This window comes from Suricata suricatta, chromosome 12 (genome assembly GCF_006229205.1).
Source record: "Suricata suricatta isolate VVHF042 chromosome 12, meerkat_22Aug2017_6uvM2_HiC, whole genome shotgun sequence".
In the NCBI taxonomy this organism is placed as follows: Eukaryota; Metazoa; Chordata; class Mammalia; order Carnivora; family Herpestidae; genus Suricata; species Suricata suricatta.
Genome location: NC_043711.1, coordinates 95,842,126 through 95,862,223, shown reverse-complemented (window position 1 = coordinate 95,862,223; position 20,098 = coordinate 95,842,126). Strand labels below are relative to the sequence as shown.

The following is a 20,098-nucleotide window of genomic DNA, read 5'->3' as shown; positions in this document are numbered from 1 at the left end:
GCCTCTGGGCTGGCGGAGCGGAGCTGGGACAGGGGACCGCACCTCTCCGAGTCCCGAGCCCCCGTCTCTACGAGGGGGTCCTGAGTAGCCACCTCAGGGGTTGTACCCAGAATTCCACCAGCTCACAAATGTGTCACGTAACACTGTTCCTGGCCCGTGGCAAGCGCTGAATATTGCGCTTTGGTCTGTGATCAGTGAGAGAGCCCCGAGCTAGTGTGCAGTGAAGCTCACGCCATGTGTGTGCTCACACATCCTCATATTTACTCCTCGCACTAACTCGGCTCCTGTGATCATTCCATCTGCTCACGGGGAGACCGAGGCGAGCTGTGGAGGGTGATGGTCTCTCTAAAGATGTGCACCCAGAGGAAGGGAGTAGGACTGGGGGCCATTTTGACTCTGCTTTCTAGAGCATGACTTTACAGGGACACTTAGGAAGAGCAGATGTCATTTTTCTAGTTTCAGGTCTCTCAAGAGAGGAGGATAAAGATCCGTTTGTTTCTGGAGAGTGCCTGTGGGAAGTTTCAAAAGGAGCCAAGGTGTGCCCAGCAGCCTCTGGACCAGGGAGATTTTGCCCATGTTCTGAGGCAAAGACCTCAGGCCAAAGTGCTCACCCTCACGGGGACGCCTGTGCCCAGGGTGGAGCCCTGCCCACTCAGTTTCTTCACCTTGAGGTAAATGCTCTAGAAGTTTCCTCTTAAACAGCAGTGCTTAAAGTAAGGGCTTTGTGCATGTGGCTTGTGTGTCCTGTCGCTTGTTCAGGCTGGTGAGAAGGTGCATCTTGGGCTGCTGACTTCGTCTGACTTTATAATCACGAGCAGTGAGTGTTCCTTTTATTTGTGCGTGGCCGTCCCCTGACTTTTCCCTGGTGGGTCATTTCTGTGACTTGGAGGAAAAGGTCTTCCAGCTCCATCTTTAAAGTCAGGAGAGTGAGGGGTGCCTGGGTGGCTCAGTCGGTTGAGTGTCCAACTTCAGCTCTGGTCATGATCTCACAGTGCATGAGTTTGAGCCCCGCATCGGGCTCTGTGCTGAAAGCTCAGAGCCTGGAGCCTGCTTTAGATTCTGTGTCTCCTTTTTCTCTGCCCTTCCCCTGCTCTCTCTCTCTCTCTCTCATTCTCTCTCAAAAATAAATAAACATTAAAAAAATTAAAGTCAAGAGAGTGAGCATTTAGTGATGCTCCTATCGAGTCTGGCCATGACCTCAAAGTCCTGAGCCCTCACCCTCTGCATGGTCCTAACTGAGAAACCGCGATTCTGGGTGTTTTCTTCCCTGTGCCTCACTCTTGCTCATTCACACACTCATTCAGTTAGCGGTTTGCTCGTTCAGGTGCCAAACCCGGAGTGCCCGTGACAGCATGTGGACAGCTCTCTCCTCTCCAGCAGCCCGGTGCTCTCAGAGATATAGCCAAAGGACCAGCTTAAAAAACTTGTTTTTCATGTTTCTTTCTTTATTTTGAGGAGGGGAGAGGGGCAGAGAGAGAGAATCCCGAGCAGGCTCCTCGGGGCTTGAACTCACGAACCGTGAGCTCGTGACCTGAACCAAAATCAAGACTCGGATGCTTAACTGACTGAGCCACCCAGGCGCCCCAGAAGGACCGGGCTTTAAAGAATTTTCCAATCACTGCACATACTTTTGTAAAATATAATGAAAAGGAATTGCCAGAAAAGGAATGAACAAAGACCTATAAATGCAAGCCCCAGTTTTTTAGTTAAGGTTTAGAGGAGGCCACGTTTTGAGGAGCGTTGTGCTTGAGCCCGTGAGTACAATCCAGTCCACGATGTGTCCTCACAGATAGGAACATAAATAGGTTTGTAGGAATCCAAAGGATGCACTCCTGTGTCTAGCAGAAATAGCCTTGAAAATCAGTCTGGAAACCCTCCCCCTCCCCCTCACCAAACAGCCCACCCCTCAGGCTGGCGGGCGCAGCGGACGCACCAAGCACGAGGCCTCCTGCATCCAAGCAACACGGCAAATCATCACCATCGGTTACTCTGGTAGTTCAAGAACTTGAACTGCTTAGATGAGTCCACAGAGATGAAAATATTTTAAAATAATTTTTATTATAAATTAAATATTCTGTCGGTGAAAAATAAGTTTCCCCCTGTCCTCCTTCTAGATCTTTTGTAATACAGGCAGCAATGTGCACGTACCATATTTTCTCAGACACGTCTTTCTTGTTTCGCTCATGAATATATCACGGGGATATGTCCACTTTATTACTTCCGTTCCTTCTTCCTTTTTTCCAGGCTGCGCTGCTTTAAGGCATAGGTATGCAGTAACTTATCTTGTGATGGTGGATACTTAAATCATCAGTACTCGGTGTTTCAGTCAACATCCTAGGCGACTGTCTTGTGCACTTCTGTGTGCACTTCTTAGACACGTTCCAAGAAATCTGTGTGCACTTCTTAGACACGTTCCAGAAATACGTTTAAATGCGTACATATTGCCAAAGTTGTCTTCCTGAGGGATGGTGCCAGTCATCATCAGGTTTTAAAGGTGGAAAGTGCGCTGTTGAACTTAACTCCTTCCTTTTGCTGATCAGCAGGTGGAACGGGGGAAGAACTTGCTGGAAATGACATGTGAGTTCAAGACACAGCCAAGAACATGGCTTCCTGACTCTCTGTCCAGTGAGGCCCCCAGGTTTTTATCAACCACTAACAGTGCTATCGTGTTTTTCCCTTGCCTGGTCTGGTGCCCTGCCCAGAACCAGGAGCAGAGGCTTTGAATAAGCATCTTGGTGTCAGAGTCGAACCTCGGTCCTTAAGATGGTGTCCTAAGTCTCTTAAGAAAGGGACTGTGCCTTGGGTGCCTTGGCAGCCCCTTTGGGAGGAACATCTGGTCTCATCTGACCAAGTCATTCTTGTCACCGCCAGGGACAGCTCAGTCCAGGGAGTGAAGCCCAGAACTTGGCCTCCAAGCCTAGCTCGGCTCCGCCTGGGGTTGGGGGCATGGTGCTCAGCCTCTCTGTGCCTCGGTTTCCCCACCTTGGAAACAGGAGTCTCTCGCGGAGTGACGGTGAAAGTAAGGCGGTAACTGTATGGGAAAGGCAGGGGAGTCTGATCTCCTTCTCCCGTGGAGCTCACGGACCAGGATGTGCAGCTGAGACGCCCATCAGAGGGCAGTCTGAGCTGGAGGTGTGTGTTTCTTCCGCCCGGAGGAGCGTTCGTGGGACGCTCGGGTGCTAATTTGTTCCCACAGTTGAGATTTAATTGAGCTCAGAGTCATTTGTACTGAACGCTGGTGAGCTGCCCTGCAGAGGTGATTTAAGGACGAGAAGTGGCCACATCCCCAAATTCCTCGGACACTCCCTTCGCTCTCCTTTCTCTCGGAATTCTCCGTCTCCTAAGTATTATCATCTGTCTTCCTTCTTCTATCTTTGGCGCGCTCCGTTTCCGCTCACAGCTCACTACCTCTCTGGCCATCCGGGGCTCTGTCTCCCCATCACTCCCACCTCCTCGTTCAGGAGGATGAGCAGCTAGTAGTGTAACCAGTAGTGTAACTGGTAGTGTTAGTAGTAGTGTAAGGGAGCAGCAGCGCGCCCAGGGCAGGCCCGCAGGACCGTGCGCCAGCACTAAGCACCGCACCCAGGCAGGTCTGGGACGGTCCAGGCTGAGGGCTGCAGGGCCGGAGTGATCGGACCTGCTCCTCTGGAGCCCTGGGCCGCAGACCCCCCTTCACACTGCACCAGGGCTCGCCCACCGCCCCTCTGCCTTCCGTTCCCACAGTCATGGCGGCCACTTAGGGAGCGTTGACTGTGAAACCAAGGCCTCCATAGGCCTGATGGCACTTCCTTCTGAGGAGGTGGACAGGTGCCGTTAGAGTCTCCCCGTTTGTGGGCCAGGAAAACGAGAGCCTGCTGAGGGTAGGGATCTGCTTCTGGCCTCACAGCCAGGAAATGGTGGCACAGATCTGAAGCCCTGTGGGTCTTCACTCTTTTCCCAAACAGGGGCCCTCGTCCAGCCCAGGGGTGCACGAAGAGGCTCCTGTGAAATGTCAAAAACGCCCATGGCATCTGTCTCAATTTCTAAAAAGGGGAGGAATGATTGTGAAGTTTCCCTGAAAAAGCGAGTCAGCGTGGGAGCGTGGGCCTGCCCGGTCGGCCCGGAAGTAATGAGGACGCGCAGGGCCCGGCCGCTTGCCGCGTTCCCGGGCCCCTTGGGCCCCAGCACCGTGTGGTTGCGCGGTGTTTAACGGTTTTCACCCTCACACCTATTTTGTCTCATTTCCACCGTAGCAGAACCCTGCCGTGGTCGTCTGGCTAGTTAACGAGGGGCCCGGGTCACTGAGAAACCAACATTAAGAAAGAGATGGCAACAATTCTCTACCCACCCATACTCTGTCAGCGGAGTAGTGCTTACAAATAAAAGTCGGAAATGATCTCTTCTCACCTCTTAAGAGACACAAAAATTGAGAAAATAAATGTGCAAAAGCACCAAAGGCAAGGATTCCAAGAGAAGGAAGACTCGTAAGAGGTGGCCGTGAGGACAAGGGTCCGTTTGCTAGAAAACAGGCTCCCCGAAGCCAGGGATTGTGTCTACTTTTACTGGTGGGCAACCGGTTCTGGCACATCCGGAGACTCTCAGGAAATGCTTGTTGAGTGAATGAATGTGGATGATGTGGTTGGACCCATAATGTGAATTTCTGGACTCGTCCCTCTTGGAAGAACTAAGCGGTGACCAAGACTTTCTGCCTGTTGTGGTCTGCGGCCCTCTCTGGCCCTCAGCTCTCTGTCCTTCCTCTCGTTGTGCCGTGGCTGGGGAAGGAGGTCGGGACGCGTGGAATGCAGGACCCAGGGTCCCACGGTGTAAGGTTCGGATTCCGCGTCTGCAGACTGGCCCCTATTTCTAAATGCTGAGACCCCCAGGGCTCCGTCCTTGGACTTCTCCTCCAGACTCCTTCCCCAGGTTAGTCACGGCGTTCAACACCACCCACGCGCTGATGGCCTTCGTGCTGCTATCCCCTGATCTGTCCCTTGACCCCATATATGTATTTACTTGCCTGCTTGGCCCCTTCATTATCTCTATCTACTAGGCATCTAGAACTTCATGCCGTCCAGACTGAACTCCTGATCTTCCCACACACCTTCTCATCAAGCCTTGTCCATCTGTGCAATTGTAGCTCCCGGGTGACGAGTGCTGGAATCATCCTTGACCCCTCTGCCTCTCTCACGCCCACAGCCCATCCTACTGGCCTGACCCCAAAATCCCTCCAAATCCGACTGCTTCTCACCACTTTCCTGTCTTCTCCCCTGGCCCAAGTCACCACCATCTCTTGCCTGGACTATTGCAGTAGCCTCTTCCCTGGTCTCTCTGTTTCTTCGCTTGCCCCTCTGTAGTCTATTCTGAACGCCAAGCCAGGAAGCTCCCAGTAAAACCTAAGATCATGTCCCTCGGCCAGTTGAAGCCCTCTGAACGCTTCTTATCTCACTTAGATTCAATGAAAACTCTGGAAAGCCTCTGAGAGCCTCTGTCTTCCCTCCTTTCCCTAACCTTATCTACCCCCGCCCTGTCCCGCGTTCAGGGCCTCCGAGGTTCCCTCTGCCACTCCCCCCTTCTTCCAGCTCTGCTTCCAGCAAGAAAGGATCAGATAGATTCTGGACAGATCTACCGGCTTTGTTTATTACTTGCCTCCCCTGTGCCAGACAGCGTGAGCTCCATGTAGGCGCACACTTTGCTTTCCCTACTTTATTTCCAGAATCTGGAACAGTTCTGGCCCAGAGTCAGTGCTCATGAGTAAATGAGGGTGATCAATCAAACTCTAGGTACAGCTGACCCTTGAACAATGTGGCAGCTGGGGGCACTGGCCTTGTGCAGTTGGAAATCCTTGTATAGCTTTTGTCTCTCAAAAACTTAACTACTAATAACCTACTGTCAGCTGGAAAGCCTTACCAACAACATAAACATTCGTGAATACCTATCTCTGCGTGTTACACGTATCATATACTGTGTTGTAATGATGAAGTCAGCTGGAGAAAAGAGAATGTGATTAAGAAAATCATAAAGAATGGGGCACCTGGACGGCTCAGTCCGTTAAGCCTCCGACTTCGGCTCAGGGCATGAGCTCACGTTCGTGGGTTTGAGCCACGCTGACAGCTCAGAGCCTGGAGCCTGCTTTGGATTCTGTGTCTCCCTCTCTCTCTGCCCCTCCCCCTCTCATGCTCTGTCTCTCTCTGTATCAAAAATAAACAAACAAACAAATAAAATCATAAAGAAGAGGGGCGCCTGGGTGGATCAGTTGGGTAAGCATCCCAGTCTCAATTTTGGCTCAGGTCATGATCTCATGGTTCGTGGGATTGAGCCCCATGTCCGGCGCTGCGCTGATAGTGCGGAGTCTGCGTGGGATTCTCTCTCTCTCTCTCTCTCTCTCTCTCTCTCTCTCTCTCAAAATAAACAAATAAACATTATTAAAAAGAGAAAGAAAATCCCAAGGAAGAGAAATGCACTTGCAGCTCTGTGCTGTATTTATTGGAACAAGCGGACCCAGGCGTGTTACTGAAGGGCCAAATGTAGTTCTCAGAGCCGACAACGTACTCACCCCGGGGGTGGGGGGGGGTGATGGGCGAGCCACCACAACGTCACGGGGCGCGGTGTCACCAAAACACAAAAGACGTGTGACACAGTGAAGGTCTGACCGAGGTGCAGACCAACTCTGCAGAGACCACTGCCACCTCTGAGACGGAGGGAAGAGCGGGCGGTGGTGCAGATTTGAGCCTTACCTGGACCGGGAAGCAGGAGGCAAGCAGGTCAGGTGCCCGCACGCTGCTCAGCTCATCCCCAGACCGCCGATTAGATCTTCACACAACGCCCGCTGGCTGCCCTTCCTGTCACCATTTTAAGATGAAGAAACCGATGTCTGTGTGAGTTAAGTAACTTGCCCATAATCGCTCAATTAACCGTCTCTCCTGGACATTCTGTTTCACCAGGTTCAGGAGGAGGCCCTTAAACCTGTTTTTATTTTTAAGATTTAAGGAATCTCTACACCCAATGTGTACACTCTCCTGAAGGAGCCAGCCAGGAACCCCAAACCTGCCTTTTTATTTTTATTAAAAAAATTTTTTTTTACATTTATTTTTGAGAGACAGAGAGTGAACAGGGGAGGGGCAGAGAGAGAGGGAGACACAGAATCTGAAGCAGCTCCAGGCTCTGAGCTGTCAGCACAGAGCCCGATGCGGGGCTCGAACCCACGAACTGTGAACTCATGACCTGAGCCGAAGCCAGACGCTCAACCGACTGAGCCCCCCAGGCGCCCCTAAACCTGTCTTTTTAAAGAGGACCAGTGGCCGTTTGTGCCCTGAGGCGCATCGGGAGACACCGAACTTTCCTGAAAAGCGCAGACTAACTTCGGAAGGCAACTGTGCTGCTGTTCCCCCCCTTGTCCACTGCAGCCCCCCACCCCCGAGTCCTAGGGTCACTCCTGCCCCACAGACGGGCCCCCTTTGGGTGTTCCCGGGGTGTGTAAACGTTCAGATGGAAAGCACATTGATTTTCCTTCCCTTCAGACGTCCTGGCTGCCTCCGACCAGGTTGGCCCGCACCGGTTCTTAGGTTTTGATAACCGTGTCTTCTATCTCTGTCACCTCCCTCCCGCCCCACAGCTTTCCCTTTGAAAATATTGCGAGACTTTTCCCGTGGCTGTTAAACCATAAGGGGAAGATTCAAGTACCTTGTGAAAAGCTGCATTACATAAAAGACAAGACTGGATCTCAACACCTGGAATCCAAAAACGGAACTTCAACAAATACGTATCTGTTTTTGGCACCTACTGTTTAGAGCAAGGTTGGGGAGTTTAAGAACACGAGTTGGTCCATTGATAGTGGTCACGGGCTATGGTTTCTCTGAGGCTTAAACACACACGCCGCACCCCCTGCAAGCAGGTGCCTGGGGTCCCCGGGCACCTCCCGGGCTGCGGCGGGTTCCATTTTCCAAAGGACGACCAGAACCTCCCCCTTAAGGAGACTTGTTATCAGAAGATTTTAGGGACTGGAATCTGTAATACAAAACAGACGCACAAAGGCGACCAAGTTTTATGGCTCCAGAAGAGAAAGAATGACTTTATTGCCTGTAAAATAAAGTCCGCATGCTACACGTTGGCTTGAACCCCCCTTAGGCGACGTTTTTTCCCCCCAAACAGACCTGAGATGAAAAGCCCCCTCGTAGCTGTGGGATTTGAGGGGTTAAGTCAACTCTCTGAACCTCAGTCTCCTGGGAGGAGGCAAGTTGGGAGACAAGGCTCTACTGCGCCCCGGGTAGCTGTTATCATGTTAGGTAGAATTAGGACTCAGTCACTGTCTTTATTAGGAAATTAAGTATGGTTTAAGGAGATGCCCTGGGCTGTCAGGGTGACACGGAGCAGACTCGCGATAATAGAGTTTTGTGTCTGCCTGACGGGATGAGGGACGCCCGGAGCGCTGGTAAGACATTATCTCTGAGCGTGTCTGGGAGAGAGGGGCACGTGACTCAGGCTGAGCGAAGGAGCTTGCCCCCGCCGGGGCAGGTGGGCACCGCTCCATCTGAACAGTGAGGCAAAGGAAGGGGACATGTGCTCTCTGCCTGGGGCTCCCGCCTTCTCCTGTCCTCAGACACCGGCTCCCCGGGTTCTCAGGCCTCAGACTCTTGGCACCCCCCTCAATTCTCAGGCCTTTGGACTTATCCTGAATCACACCCCTGGCTTTCCTGGTTCTCCAGCTCACAGAGGGCAGACTGTGGGACTTCTGGGCCCCCGTCATCTCATGAGTCAATTCCTATAATAAGTCTCTTCGTATAGAGATCCTTATATTTCCTGTTGCTTCTGCTTTTCGAGAGGACCCTAATAATTTTTGTCTCCCTTCCTACTTAGCCAAATGGAACCACATTAAACCTTTGCTCATTGGCTCCCTTCTTCCCAGCGGACTCCTTGAATCTCTGTATGGCCCCAAATCAACCCTACAACACTCTGTTCAGATGCTGCCTCTTCCAGAACATCTTCCAAGATGCCACCTTTAAAAGCCGTTTCTCCCAGAGTGCCTGTCTCCGCCAGCCTGCTCCAGCCCGAGGCCGGGCACTGCTCTGCACACTTGTTCTCCCTTGCCCTTCGAGACCATGCACCGCACCCATCTCCAGGTCACTCTTCACAGACAGCTTTCTAAAATGCAAACCCTTAAAAAACATTAAAAAAAAAGCGGCGCCTGGGCGGCTCAGTCAGTTGAGCGTCCGGCTTTGGCTCAGGTCATGATCTCACGGTTCATGGGTTCGAGCCCCGCATCGGGCTCTGTGCTGACAGCTAGCTCAGAGCCTGGAGCCTGCTTCAGATTCTGTGTCTCCCTCTCTCTCTGACCCTCCCCTGCTCACGCTGTCTCTCTCTCTCAAAAATAAATAAAAAACATTAAAAAAATGCAAACCCATGTTGCCACACTGGAGCCCCAAACCTCCCACGGCTCCTGTCAGTCTGAGGCTGAAGCCAGAAACTCCTCAGCGTGTGGGCCACGACGCCCTGAACGGTGGGGCCACATCTGTCTCTTCAGCTTCATCTTTTTGTTTGCCTGAAATATAATCCAAATGCAATAAAATTCACCTTTCTAATGAATACAGTTTAGGGGGCGCCTGGCTGGCTCAGTTGGTAGAGCATGCGATCCTTGATCTGGGGGGTGTGAGTTTGACCCCCACATTGGGTGTAGAGATTATTTAAAAATAAAATCTTTTTTTTAATTAAAAATTTTTTTCACATTTATTTATTTTTGAGAGACAGAGTGAGACAGAGTGCAAGCAGGGGAGGGGCCGAGAGAGAAGGACACATAGAATCCGAAGCAGGCTCCAGGCTCTGAGCTGTCAGCACAGGGCTCGAACCCACAAACTATGAGATCATGGCCCGAGCCAAAGTCAGATGCTCAACCAACTGAGCCATCCAGGAGCCCCTACCTAAAAATAAAATCTTAAAAAAAGTATGTACAATTTAGTGGTTTTTAATATACACACAGTCATGCAGCTCTCACCAGAATTAATTCCAGAATGTTATCACCCCGGAAAGAAACCCACGCCTCTTACCAGTCACTCTGCATCTCCCCCGCACCTGTGCCAAATCCAGGCAACCGAGAGTCTGCTTTCTGTCTCCACAAACTGTTCCTGTTCTGGACATTGCATATAAATGGAATCAAGTAGCATGTGGCCTTTTGTGTCTAGAGTCTTTCACTCAGCATCATATTTTCAGGATTCATCCACGCTGTCCTGTGTCAGACTCTGCTCCTTTTTCATGGCTGAGTAATATTTCACCGTGTGGACAGCGGCAGGTGCTCACCCGTCACCAGCCAATGGACGACAGCCTGCTCACTTCTCTGTTTTGGCTCTGACAATCACACGGCTGTGCTCATTTGCGTTCACGCATCTGTGTGAACGTGTGTGTTCCTCTTCCTGGGGGTGCACCTTGGCAGGGGGAGTGTTGGTTCAGCTGATACACTAAGTTTAACCTCTGTGGAACTGTCAGACTGTCGTCCATGGCAACTGTTTCGCATCCCCGCCAGCACTGGACTGGGGATCCTGATTCCCCACCTCCTCCTCTGGCCTCATCTCGTGTCACACCATCCTGCTCTCTGGGCGCGAACCCCACACCTTCTGTTAGTTCTCAGGCTGGCCTGCCTCCGTGTCCCCTGGCAGAAGGAGGGTCTTGAAGATGCCTGTGCCTGTTTGTCAACCTGAGATATAATTTCTCAGTGATATGACCTACCTCGCTGCACAAGGGGAATTCTCAGGCTGTGACATAAAGGCGAGTGAGGAGAGAGGAAGGTCTAATAAAACCATCTGTGCTGTAAGGCTAGGCATCCTGGTGAAGTCTCCGGGCACCTGAGCTCATAGGTAGGTACTGTGTGATGGTGACAGCTGCAGGTACAGGTGGATCTAGGTGCGGGGCGCCTGTTGCCCACGTGCCGCCAGCATGCTGAGTTTGAACTGTTGCCACAGCTCTTCCTGCAAAATCGTGACCGACGAATTCCCAAGCAAAGTCAAGTTCAGCCGTCTCAATTTACATAGTGAAGACATTCCAGGTAAGTTCCGTACCCATAAAAACTGCGTAAAAACCACTGTTTGTTTGGGGCACCTGGGTGGCTCAGTCAGTTGAACATCCGGCTCTTGACTTTGGTTCAAGTCATGATCTCATGGTTCCCAGGTTCAAGCCCCATGTCGGGCTCTGGGCTGACGGCACAGAGCCTGCTTGGGATCCTCTCTCTCCTCTTCCCTGCTTGTGCTCACTCTCTCTTTAAAAATAAATAAATAAACTTAAAAAATAATAAAACACAACGCACTCTGTGTTTGTATGTAAAGAGTTGGGCTCCAGGATTACCTTGCTCATGCAGCACACCTCCCGGGCCCCCTCTCCCCGGGTGACCTCTCTTTCCAGGCACCCCATGCTGCCTCCCGGCACTGGACACCGTTGGCACCGTACTTCACATTTTCTTTCTGTTAAGGTCCACGCCCCCCACTAGACAGGGACCCCCCAGGGTCTGGGTTTGTGGCCTTCTCATCTGTGTGTTCCCAGCCCCAAATGTAGCCCCTGGTACTCAGACATTTCCTGAACGAATTCCTGTCTAATGGCGTCCTTGTCCACTTGCTCTGTCGTGCCGGACCTTCTGCTGTGCCAAACTTAACTGTGTCACCAGGGCCAACGATGGCTCCTTTTGCGTATGGAAAACAATGACCGAATATCTACTAAGCAGACAGAAGCGAAACTACCACTGGGCTACCAGTGTCCTCGTAAATGAGCTAAGGACACACTATGACACACGCTTCCACAAATCTTCCAGAGGCTGCTGTGCGGAGACATGGCCGTGCGGGCAAACACTTTACGGCTGTGGTTTCAGCAGGGAGCCCCGTTTACCTGCATTGACAATGATTTCCGGTCTAGCTGCTGCGTCACAAACTACCTTGAAACTCAGTAGCGTAAAGCAACGAGGTGGTGGTTTCCCCCTGTGCCGGGGGGCGGCGGTCTGGACATGTGTGCCGCTGGCCTTGCTGGGCTCCTCGTGGGGCTTCGGTCATCTGACCCCTCGACGGGGCCGGAGGGTCTGAGGCGGCCTCACCCACACGCCCAGCAGCGGTCTGCCAGCCGAGGTCCTGTGGGTCCCTTCCGCGTGGCCGTCTGCCGTCCAGGAGGCTAGCCCAGGCCTCTTGGCTCGTTGTCGTCCCGAAATTCCAAGCAAGTGAAAGCAAAGGCAGAAAGCACAGGGTGGAGGCCTTGTTGTGAAGGACCGTCGCCTCCACCTCGTTCTGTCAAAGCAAGTCCTGGTACCACCCAGATTCGGGAGGGTGGAGACACGGGCTTCTAGGCGGAGGGGCACCAGCACCCTGCAAAGGGCAGTGTGCCCAGGGGGGCACGCTCACCAGGGGCCCTGACTGTCATGACCCACTGCGGCCACCTCCCTGGAGAACTCTCTTCTTGTTCCTAGCTCTGGGACCCGGAGGGGGGCGTTGGCTTTCTTATCGAGGGAGGTCCTCTGGGACCTGGGTGTCCCCTTCGGCCTTGGCCTCTCCTTCCCTGGCCCTGGAGGTGGAGGTCCAGAAGGTAGAGGAGATGAGGCTGAGGGACGTGTTCTTTTCCAGATGTTGTGTGCTTTCATTAGGGGCGCAGGGCCTTGCCTTGGCTTCGGTTAAGTCCGGGTATGTTTTATTTTCTTGCCGTCTGCCCTCTCTTCCAACTCAACTGCAATAAAAAGTTGAGGCAGTGGAGCATTCTGGCTCGTGGTTCTGCAGCTCTTGCTACAAAAGTGCCCACAGGGTGAGAAGCCTGATTCCGGGGTGAGACTCGAGTGTGAGTCCCGGCTCCGTCCCCTTGCTGCGGGACCTCGGGAAGGGGCTTCACCTTCCTGTGCCCCAGTTTCCTCCTCCCTGACGCCCAGGCCGGGGCCGTGGTGAGGACGGAGTGAGGCGGTCAGTGCGGCCCGCGGGGCGGTGGGAGAGCTCCGGATCGGGGCGCCTGCACACAGGTCCACCGGTCCACACCTTCTGCCACGGACGGGCTGTGTCGGGGGTGTGGGGAGGCAGAGGGAGGCAGAAGCTTAACGAAAAAAGCCATTTACACACTCAGTACGTGCACGAAAGAGTAAAGCCAACATGTGTGCGCCTCCTGCTCGTTACTGCGCCTCGTTTTCGCCCTGTTACGAGGTATTTGTGCTTTCGGTATAAATTATAAATCTAAACACATGCAGGGTTGGTTTTTTTCCCCAAAGCAGATTCCAGCCAGCACGAAACCAGCCAACCCAAATAAATTGTGCACTTAAGTCCATTGTTTCCAGCAACATGTAAACGGTTGGGTTGTGGGGGTTTGCTTTGAAGAGGGCGCCCCATTAGTGCGCTAGCATCAGGGTTCAATTTAGGCTGTGCATACTTGCAGAGTTTACTAGAAGTTGGTGGCACGGAAAGACACGCATGGTCGGGGAGGGGGGCAGGGGGCTCTTGTCAAAGGGTACGGGATGCGTTTCGGCGTGTTTGTCACAAAAGCACAAAATAAAGCACCAGCCCTGAACTCAAGGAGCCTCGCAGATTCCTCAGCTGGAGGAGTCATTCTGGGAATGCAAAGCTCGCCGTCAGTGTTATGTTTGTAAGGAAATGACAGTCACCAAGTGGAGAATGTCAGGTCCTCTGAGGAACCCTGGGGGCCCTCACGTGCAGGCCACTATTTACTTAACTGGAGTTGGTTCTGAAAATATTTGACTCTGGAGGGTCCCAAAGGGAGTGTGCAGGGTGTCTGGGGTTTTCTTTCAGGTCAGGACTCTGCCTTTGCTAATCCCCTCAGCTGATAAAGCTCCAGGCTTGAGGGCAAATTCATTCCTCTGCTGAACCCAGGTTTATGGCCCCGGCAGAGGCCAGAGCAGGAACCTGTCATTCTAAAGGCTCCCCCCGAACAGAGCCCTCCTCTATCTGATGAGCTGGTAGTTTGTCGCTGGGGAGCAGAGGTGCCTGGAGGGAAGCTCTGGGTCAAGAGGAGCATGGGGACCAAGCCTGGGAATGATGGATCTGGATATTTATCTCCAGGAAGAATCTCACAACCTGACTTTCTCATCAGCGCTAAAGGCTGCCAGGGCTGACCGAGGAGGGGGCTCTGCTGTCACTATCAGGGAAGTGATGGGTTTTGCCAGGCAGGACGAGTTTGGGGGTCTGTTCTTTCTGTTAAGTTCACCTCCCACCTCCCCGGAGGGAGGTGCATTCGCCACTCCAGGCTTTGTCCCTGCCGTCTTGCATTAATGGCAGTCACGAGTCCAAAAAGGCTCAGATAGGAGTGAGGCCACCCGGCCCCAGTCTGGCTTCTTCGCGAGAACCGGAGAAATGGCTGAATTCAGCCCTCAGTTACTGAGGCCCTATGACGCCCTGGGCACCAAGTATGTACGCGCCACAGAGCTGTCCTGATCAGGACGGACCAGGTGGCGGAGGATGAGAAGACAGGCAGTCTTGTGGGAAGACACGACGACCACGACCACCATGGCGGATATTTAACAGGAGCCAGGCAGGGTCTACACACTTCACGTGTCATGCCTTGTGCTTCCCAAGTGTAACACGCTGGGACCCTGGTAAAATGCAGGATCTGGCTTGGGAGGTCTGGGGTGGGATGTGGGACCCTAGTGCCAAGCTCCGGTCTTCTGGTCCCTAAACTGCACGTTAAGCAGGAAAGTAGTATTTCATCTAATCCTCACAACAACCCACTGAGGCACTGTCGTTGCTCCCATTTTACAGATGAGGAAGGAGAAGCCTGGGGAGGTCAAGTGGCTCGCCCAAGGTCATGCATCCAGCTGGGAACAGAGGAGCCACGACTGGACCCCAGGGCCCGCGTGCTCACACAGCACGGCCGAGGTAAGGCAGTGAGGACGGCCGGGAGGGGCCCTGCACCCAGGGTGGGGGCTCAGAGAAAGCTTGTGGAGACCCTGCCTCTTGGCTGGGTGCCAGCAGGTTAGGGATAAGAGATGAGAGCCAAGGAGGGCGGTGAGACCGGCTGGAGAGGGGAGAGGGCTAGGAGCTAGCTCTCTGTGGTGTGTTTTGTGTATTCAGGCACGAGGCACAGCCCTGAGGGCCCGAGAAGGAAGGTTCTCTGGAAAGGTAACCTTTCTGTTTACTCATCCTTCCCAGTGACACACGTCCTGGGGGCATCCCCTTCATTCTCAAAGGCCTCTCCCGCCCAGCGCTCACCACCTGGGCTAAAATTAGCCCTTGGCACCATGGGTTTCTATTTACACATCTGTCTCCTGCTAGAATACTTCCTCCTTATTCATCTCTGTCCCCGAAATACTCAGCCTGGCATGTGGGACGGTCACACCTGAGAGGAGCACGGACAGCGGGGGAGAGAGTTTGAAGGCATTGGAAACGCTGTGCCGTTTGGAAGGTGTGTGCCCACGGGGCCTGGAGAGGGGGGTCTGGGACCGAGGGTCCCAGTTGTTGTGTAAATTAATTTACCTTTTCCCCTAACTTTTTAAGTTGATTCATTTATTTTGAGAGAGAGCATGAGTGGGGGAGGGGCAGGGAGAGAGACAGAGACATAGAAAGAGAGAGAGAGAATCCTAAGAGACGCCCCACTGTCAGCACAGAGCCTGATGCGCAGCTCGAACCCATGAACCATGAGGTTATGACCTGAGCCGAAATCAAGACTCAGACACTTAACCAACTGAGCCACCCAGGCGCCTCTCCCCTAACTTTTAATTGTGACAAATTTCAAACCTGCACAGTTGAGTGAAGAGGATCAAGCACTAGAACCCACGAACCACGAGATCACGACCCGAGCTGAAGTGACGCTTAACCGATCGAGCCACCCAGGTGTCCCCATATGTACATTAAATTTTTTTTAATGTTTATTTATTTTTGAGAGACAGAGCATGAGTGGGGGAGGGGCAGAGAGAGAGGGAGACATACACAGAATCTGAAACAGGCTCCAGGCTCTGAGCTGTCAGCACAAAGCCCGACGCAGGGCTCGAACCCAGGAATCATGAGATCACCGTGAGTGAGCTGAAGTTGGACACTCAACCGAGCCACCCAGGTGCACCCTTCCCCCCATATATACATTTTAAAAAACAGCATGGGGGATGGGCAGGTGCTTGACTTCAGCTCAGGTCATGATCTCACAGTTCGTGAGTTCGAGCCTCACATAAGGCTCACTGCTGACAGCTCGGAGCCTGGAGCCTGCTTCAGAATCTGTGTCTCCCTCTCTTTCTGCCCCTCTCCTGCTCACACTGTCTCTAAGAATAAACAAACATTAAAAAAAAACCCAGCATTGGCTTATTTTTATCTGGGCCCATTAAAAATACTTAGATACATTTTAAAATTTAGCACAGTGCTGGATTTATGACAAGGCTGCAGAGAAAGTACAGAGAACTCTTATGCACCCTGCACCCAGCTTCCGACCGTTTCCGGTAACGCTGACATGCTACGTGACCGTCGTATACCATTCACAAATAATGAACTGCTGTTAATACACTATGATTAACATGACTCCATGTCCTGTTAGGATTTTGTTGGTTCTCCCCTTATCTGGCGGATTCGCTTTTAAACTCTGAAAGAACGGACACAGTGAAGTGTCAGTGGAAAGCCATTACCACACGGCTCTAGCTGGGTATGCCCGGAGCTGGAGGCCTGCCTTCTCTGTTCAAAAGGGACATCAGTAGACATCGGAGACGTGGTCAAACCAGACGGGCATGAAGCTGAGGCTTCTGCACAAGGGCTTTCCCACTGTGAGACTCGGCACTGAGTCCCGCTGACTGTGCGTGTCCCCAAGTCGTGGGCAGCCCCACACACAGTCTTCTATGCCACCCACTCTGACAGCTGGAAACCCCATGTCTGAGGCCATGGGGCTTAAACCCGGGGCTTCCAGAGGACGGCGCCGAGGGGCTGGGTGACGCGTGCATGTCACTTGTGTTTTCTACAGTAACTCTGCTGGCTGAGCTCCCAAAGCCAGCAGGCGCGTGACAACTGTGCCCCCTGCATGGGACATGAGATCCGCTTGTCTGTCATGTCTGTGAGATGTGGCCCTGTGTGTCATCGGTGGTGAGGGGAGGGGACCATCTAAATTGATAACTGTCCTTTCTTTCCATAAGGTCTGGGCTTGTTCACATTCATCCCCGTCAGGTGCTTCAAAATGGGCTTTCATGTTTTAGAAGTTAGAGCAGGTGACATTCCTTCCCCAAACCAAGTCCACACTTTCCAGTACTTTCCTTTCTAAGATATATCTGCTGTCCCCATTTCCAGGAGACCTAAGTTCCCTGCAGACGCACTCAGACAGACCCCCTGCCCCTAAGGTGAGTCACTGCTGGCTCAGGGTTCCCCATCTAACTGGAGCTGATCACACTTGAGCATCTGCAGAATTGCTGGGTTCACTCACCTCTCCGCACGATTGTTTATTTCTCAGCTGACATACTGTAGCCTTCTTTGAGTTAGTCCAAGGGGGCGCCCGTTGGGTTGGGTGAAATTTTCTCCGCACGTGGGTGTGAAGGAGGAAGCTGCTTGGGACACAAGTAAGAGATGAGTCCGTTTTCATTTCCCAGAATGCACCTGTTACAGGTAAGAGCACCACCTTAAACCGTTCTGCCTCCCTTTTCCCCAGAGCTCACAACCCGGTTTGGTTTAAATCCTTTAAGACTATTTTCCAGGCTTGCTGGGTGTTCCGTAGTAGTTCATTCTTGGTGCGTGGACCCTGCGGGGGGAGCTACCCAATGAGGACTATCCCAAACACACCATTTTGACCCCCTTTTCACCGACTCAGAGGTCTGGGCGACTCACTTCGATCGATTCATGCAGACCGAGCTCATTCTTTGTACACCGCTGCCTGGTTAACCCACACTCTGACTCTTCCACATTGTATTTCATCAGGCCTTGTTTGACGGGTAGTTACATCCTTTTCAGTTGTTTCCATGATAAACCCTGCGTGCACACCTCCTTATGCACGTGCATAAGCTCTGTTCCGGGTGGCGGCTGTATGCTCATTTCTGGTTTTCAAAGGTCTTGCCAAATCCAAATTACTCTTCAGAGTGTGTTGCGGGGTGGGGGGGGGTGGCAGTTTCTCTTTGTTGGGGCTGTTTATTCCTGCCTCCTTGTCTGCAGTGGCTGCAGGGTGGAAGGGAGCCAAGGGGAGGCGGAGAGAAATTCATCTCTAGGTGTTCCAGGCCGGACGGCTCCGCAGGGCCAGGCTCCTCTGCAGGGCTGGTCAATGGGGGCTTTGTTCCTGAGTCTGTCTCCGAGCACAGTTGTGCCAAGGTGGCACAGGGAGCCGTTCGTGTGTGTGTGTGTGTGTGTGTGTGTGTGTGTGTGTCGTGCTTGGACCCCACCCCGGGGTACCATCAAGTTTGCAGGAGTCCTACATTCAAACGGAACAGCTGCGGCCGGGGCTGGGGGAAAACCCTGAAAAATTTAGGGGGAGAAAAGGCAGTAAAAGAAGCAGATCACTAACTCTAAAGACATAATGGGAAAAGGCCAAGCTCGTTTGCACCTTAGGAGAGGTGGGAGGTGCCGAGGGGACGCCAGGACACCAGGGCAACCCGGAGCACAGGAAGGGGGTGTGGAGGATCAGAGGGGGATGTGGGGGGGGGTGAGAAAGGAGAGACAGGAGAGCGTGGAGGGGACATGAAAGTGGCAAGGTAAGAGGAGGCAGAGGCGGGGGAGGGGGAGGGAGGGCCAGGCTGCGTCCCTGTCTGTTTGTGATTAGCACACAGCCCCAGCGCAGAATGGAGTAAACAGAAACTTCCAGGCGTCCCCACACCCCCCTCTGAGGCAGAGCCGAAATCAGATGCTCCGTGATTAATCGTGGAGAGTTCAGGACACGACCACAAGCGCCGCGGACTTGAAATTAGCTGCCTTTTCCCATCCCCTTGCCAAGATGGGAGTGGGGGGTGGGACGTGAAGGGCCGGGGGCCCCGCCTGCTGGGGGCCAGCATGGAACTCCCCCTGGCAGAGCTCGGTGACACTGACGGGCAATCGGCTGCAGCCACAGCGGCAGGCGGCATCCGGGGAGAGCGGCCCGCAGGGGGGGGCCCCGGGCGGGCTTCCTGGAACCCCGATCTGCGGCTGCCTGCACCCTGACACGGGCAAGATAAGAGCCGGGTGGCGCTATCGGATCCCCACGTCCTGCGGCACCGCAAGGAAGCCCGGGGGGGGGGGGGGGGGGGGGGGGGCTCCTCGGAGGCGACCTTGTGAGTGGCCAGTGCAGACGCGCTTCTCGGAGTCCCAAGTCCCGGCTCCACTCTTGGCTCGGATGGGAACCGGCAGCCGGCGCTCGCCTTGGCGGCGGGGAACGCCAGGCTGCCTGGAGGAGGAGGCGTGACCGGGCCTGGACGTTGGTACCTGCTCCATGGTGAGTGCTGGCGTGCGGACCAGACGCTAGAGGGAGGTGAGGTGTGCGAGGGCGGCACTTGCGCACACCCCGCCCCGGTGCTCCGCCGCAGAAGGGGGACCGGGAGAGCGGGAGATGCGGGTTGGGGCTGCAGTGGCTCAGGCAAGCCCTCTCCCGCCCTGGGCCTCCGTTTGTCCATCTGTGACACGGAGTGGCCGAACAGGTGATCTTTAAGGGGCTCTTCCTGGACCGTGTTTCTGGTGTTCCGTGCCACGTGCCAGGCTCTGCGCTGGGCGGTTCTGAAACTCTAGCTCGGGGAATCCCCGTGAGCCTCTGCGGCTGGTATCATCACCCTCCCTGTACACGGAGCAAAGAGAGGCTCAGAGAAGTGCAGCGACCTGCCCAAGGTCACACAGCCAGTCAGCGGTGGAGACTGGAGTCAGAACTCCGTCTTTCTGACTCGACTTGCACCAACTCCGCTTTCAGGGGTCTGTTTTCTCTTCTGGGATTCTGCCATCTCCCCAGGAGGCAGGGGTGGAGGAGGGGGGTGTCAAGGGGCACATTACCCGCAGGAGGAAGGCGGAGAGGTCAGAGGAAGCCACAGGCTGAGCCACCCTTACCTCCGGATGGCAAGTCAGTCCAGGCTGGGGTCCTGAGTCCTGGGATGGGCAGGGGCTCCTGGCTTGAAGGAAGAGTGCCCGGCACCGTGTGCTGTGCCCGCCACCCTGCTCCCCTGCCTCTGGAGGCTCCTGGGGGCAGCAGAGGAGGATGTCAGGCAGGGGTGGGGAGAGCAGGGCGTGGGGAGAGTGGCACATGCCTCTACAAGGTTTTGTTCCAA

The 20,098-nt window shown here is 53.7% G+C and overlaps 2 protein-coding genes across 8 annotated transcripts in view; one reads left to right on the top strand and one right to left on the bottom strand.

Annotated features, from left to right (window-relative positions):
* The window catches only part of LOC115273083 (specifically androgen-regulated gene protein-like), a 33,950-nt gene that overhangs the window by 6,920 nt on the left and 6,932 nt on the right, over window positions 1-20,098 (bottom strand). Inside the window, exons 6-8 of one of the 6 annotated variants that reach the window (XR_003900653.1) lie at window positions 19,881-20,009; window positions 17,317-17,434; window positions 6,714-6,818 (exon numbers count right to left, since the gene is read on the bottom strand). Coding sequence is in view for 4 of the 6 variants with exons in the window: in XM_029915974.1 (XP_029771834.1) it covers window positions 17,340-17,434; window positions 19,881-20,009 (224 nt within the window). In the remaining 2 variants the exon portion in view is untranslated. Of the gene's footprint in view, window positions 1-6,463; window positions 6,819-9,322; window positions 9,515-17,316; window positions 17,435-19,132; window positions 19,618-19,880; window positions 20,010-20,098 lie in introns of those variants that run through there. The other 5 variants (XM_029915974.1, XM_029915975.1, XM_029915977.1 and 2 more) reach the window with 5 other exon arrangements.
* The window catches only part of RIPOR3 (RIPOR family member 3), a 72,296-nt gene continuing 71,316 nt past the window's right edge, over window positions 19,119-20,098 (top strand). For both annotated transcript variants that reach the window (XM_029915971.1, XM_029915970.1), the window contains exon 1: window positions 19,119-19,281. In XM_029915971.1, coding sequence (XP_029771831.1) covers window positions 19,279-19,281 — 3 coding nt within the window. In that variant the 5' untranslated portion in view covers window positions 19,119-19,278. The remainder of the gene's footprint in view (window positions 19,282-20,098) is intronic.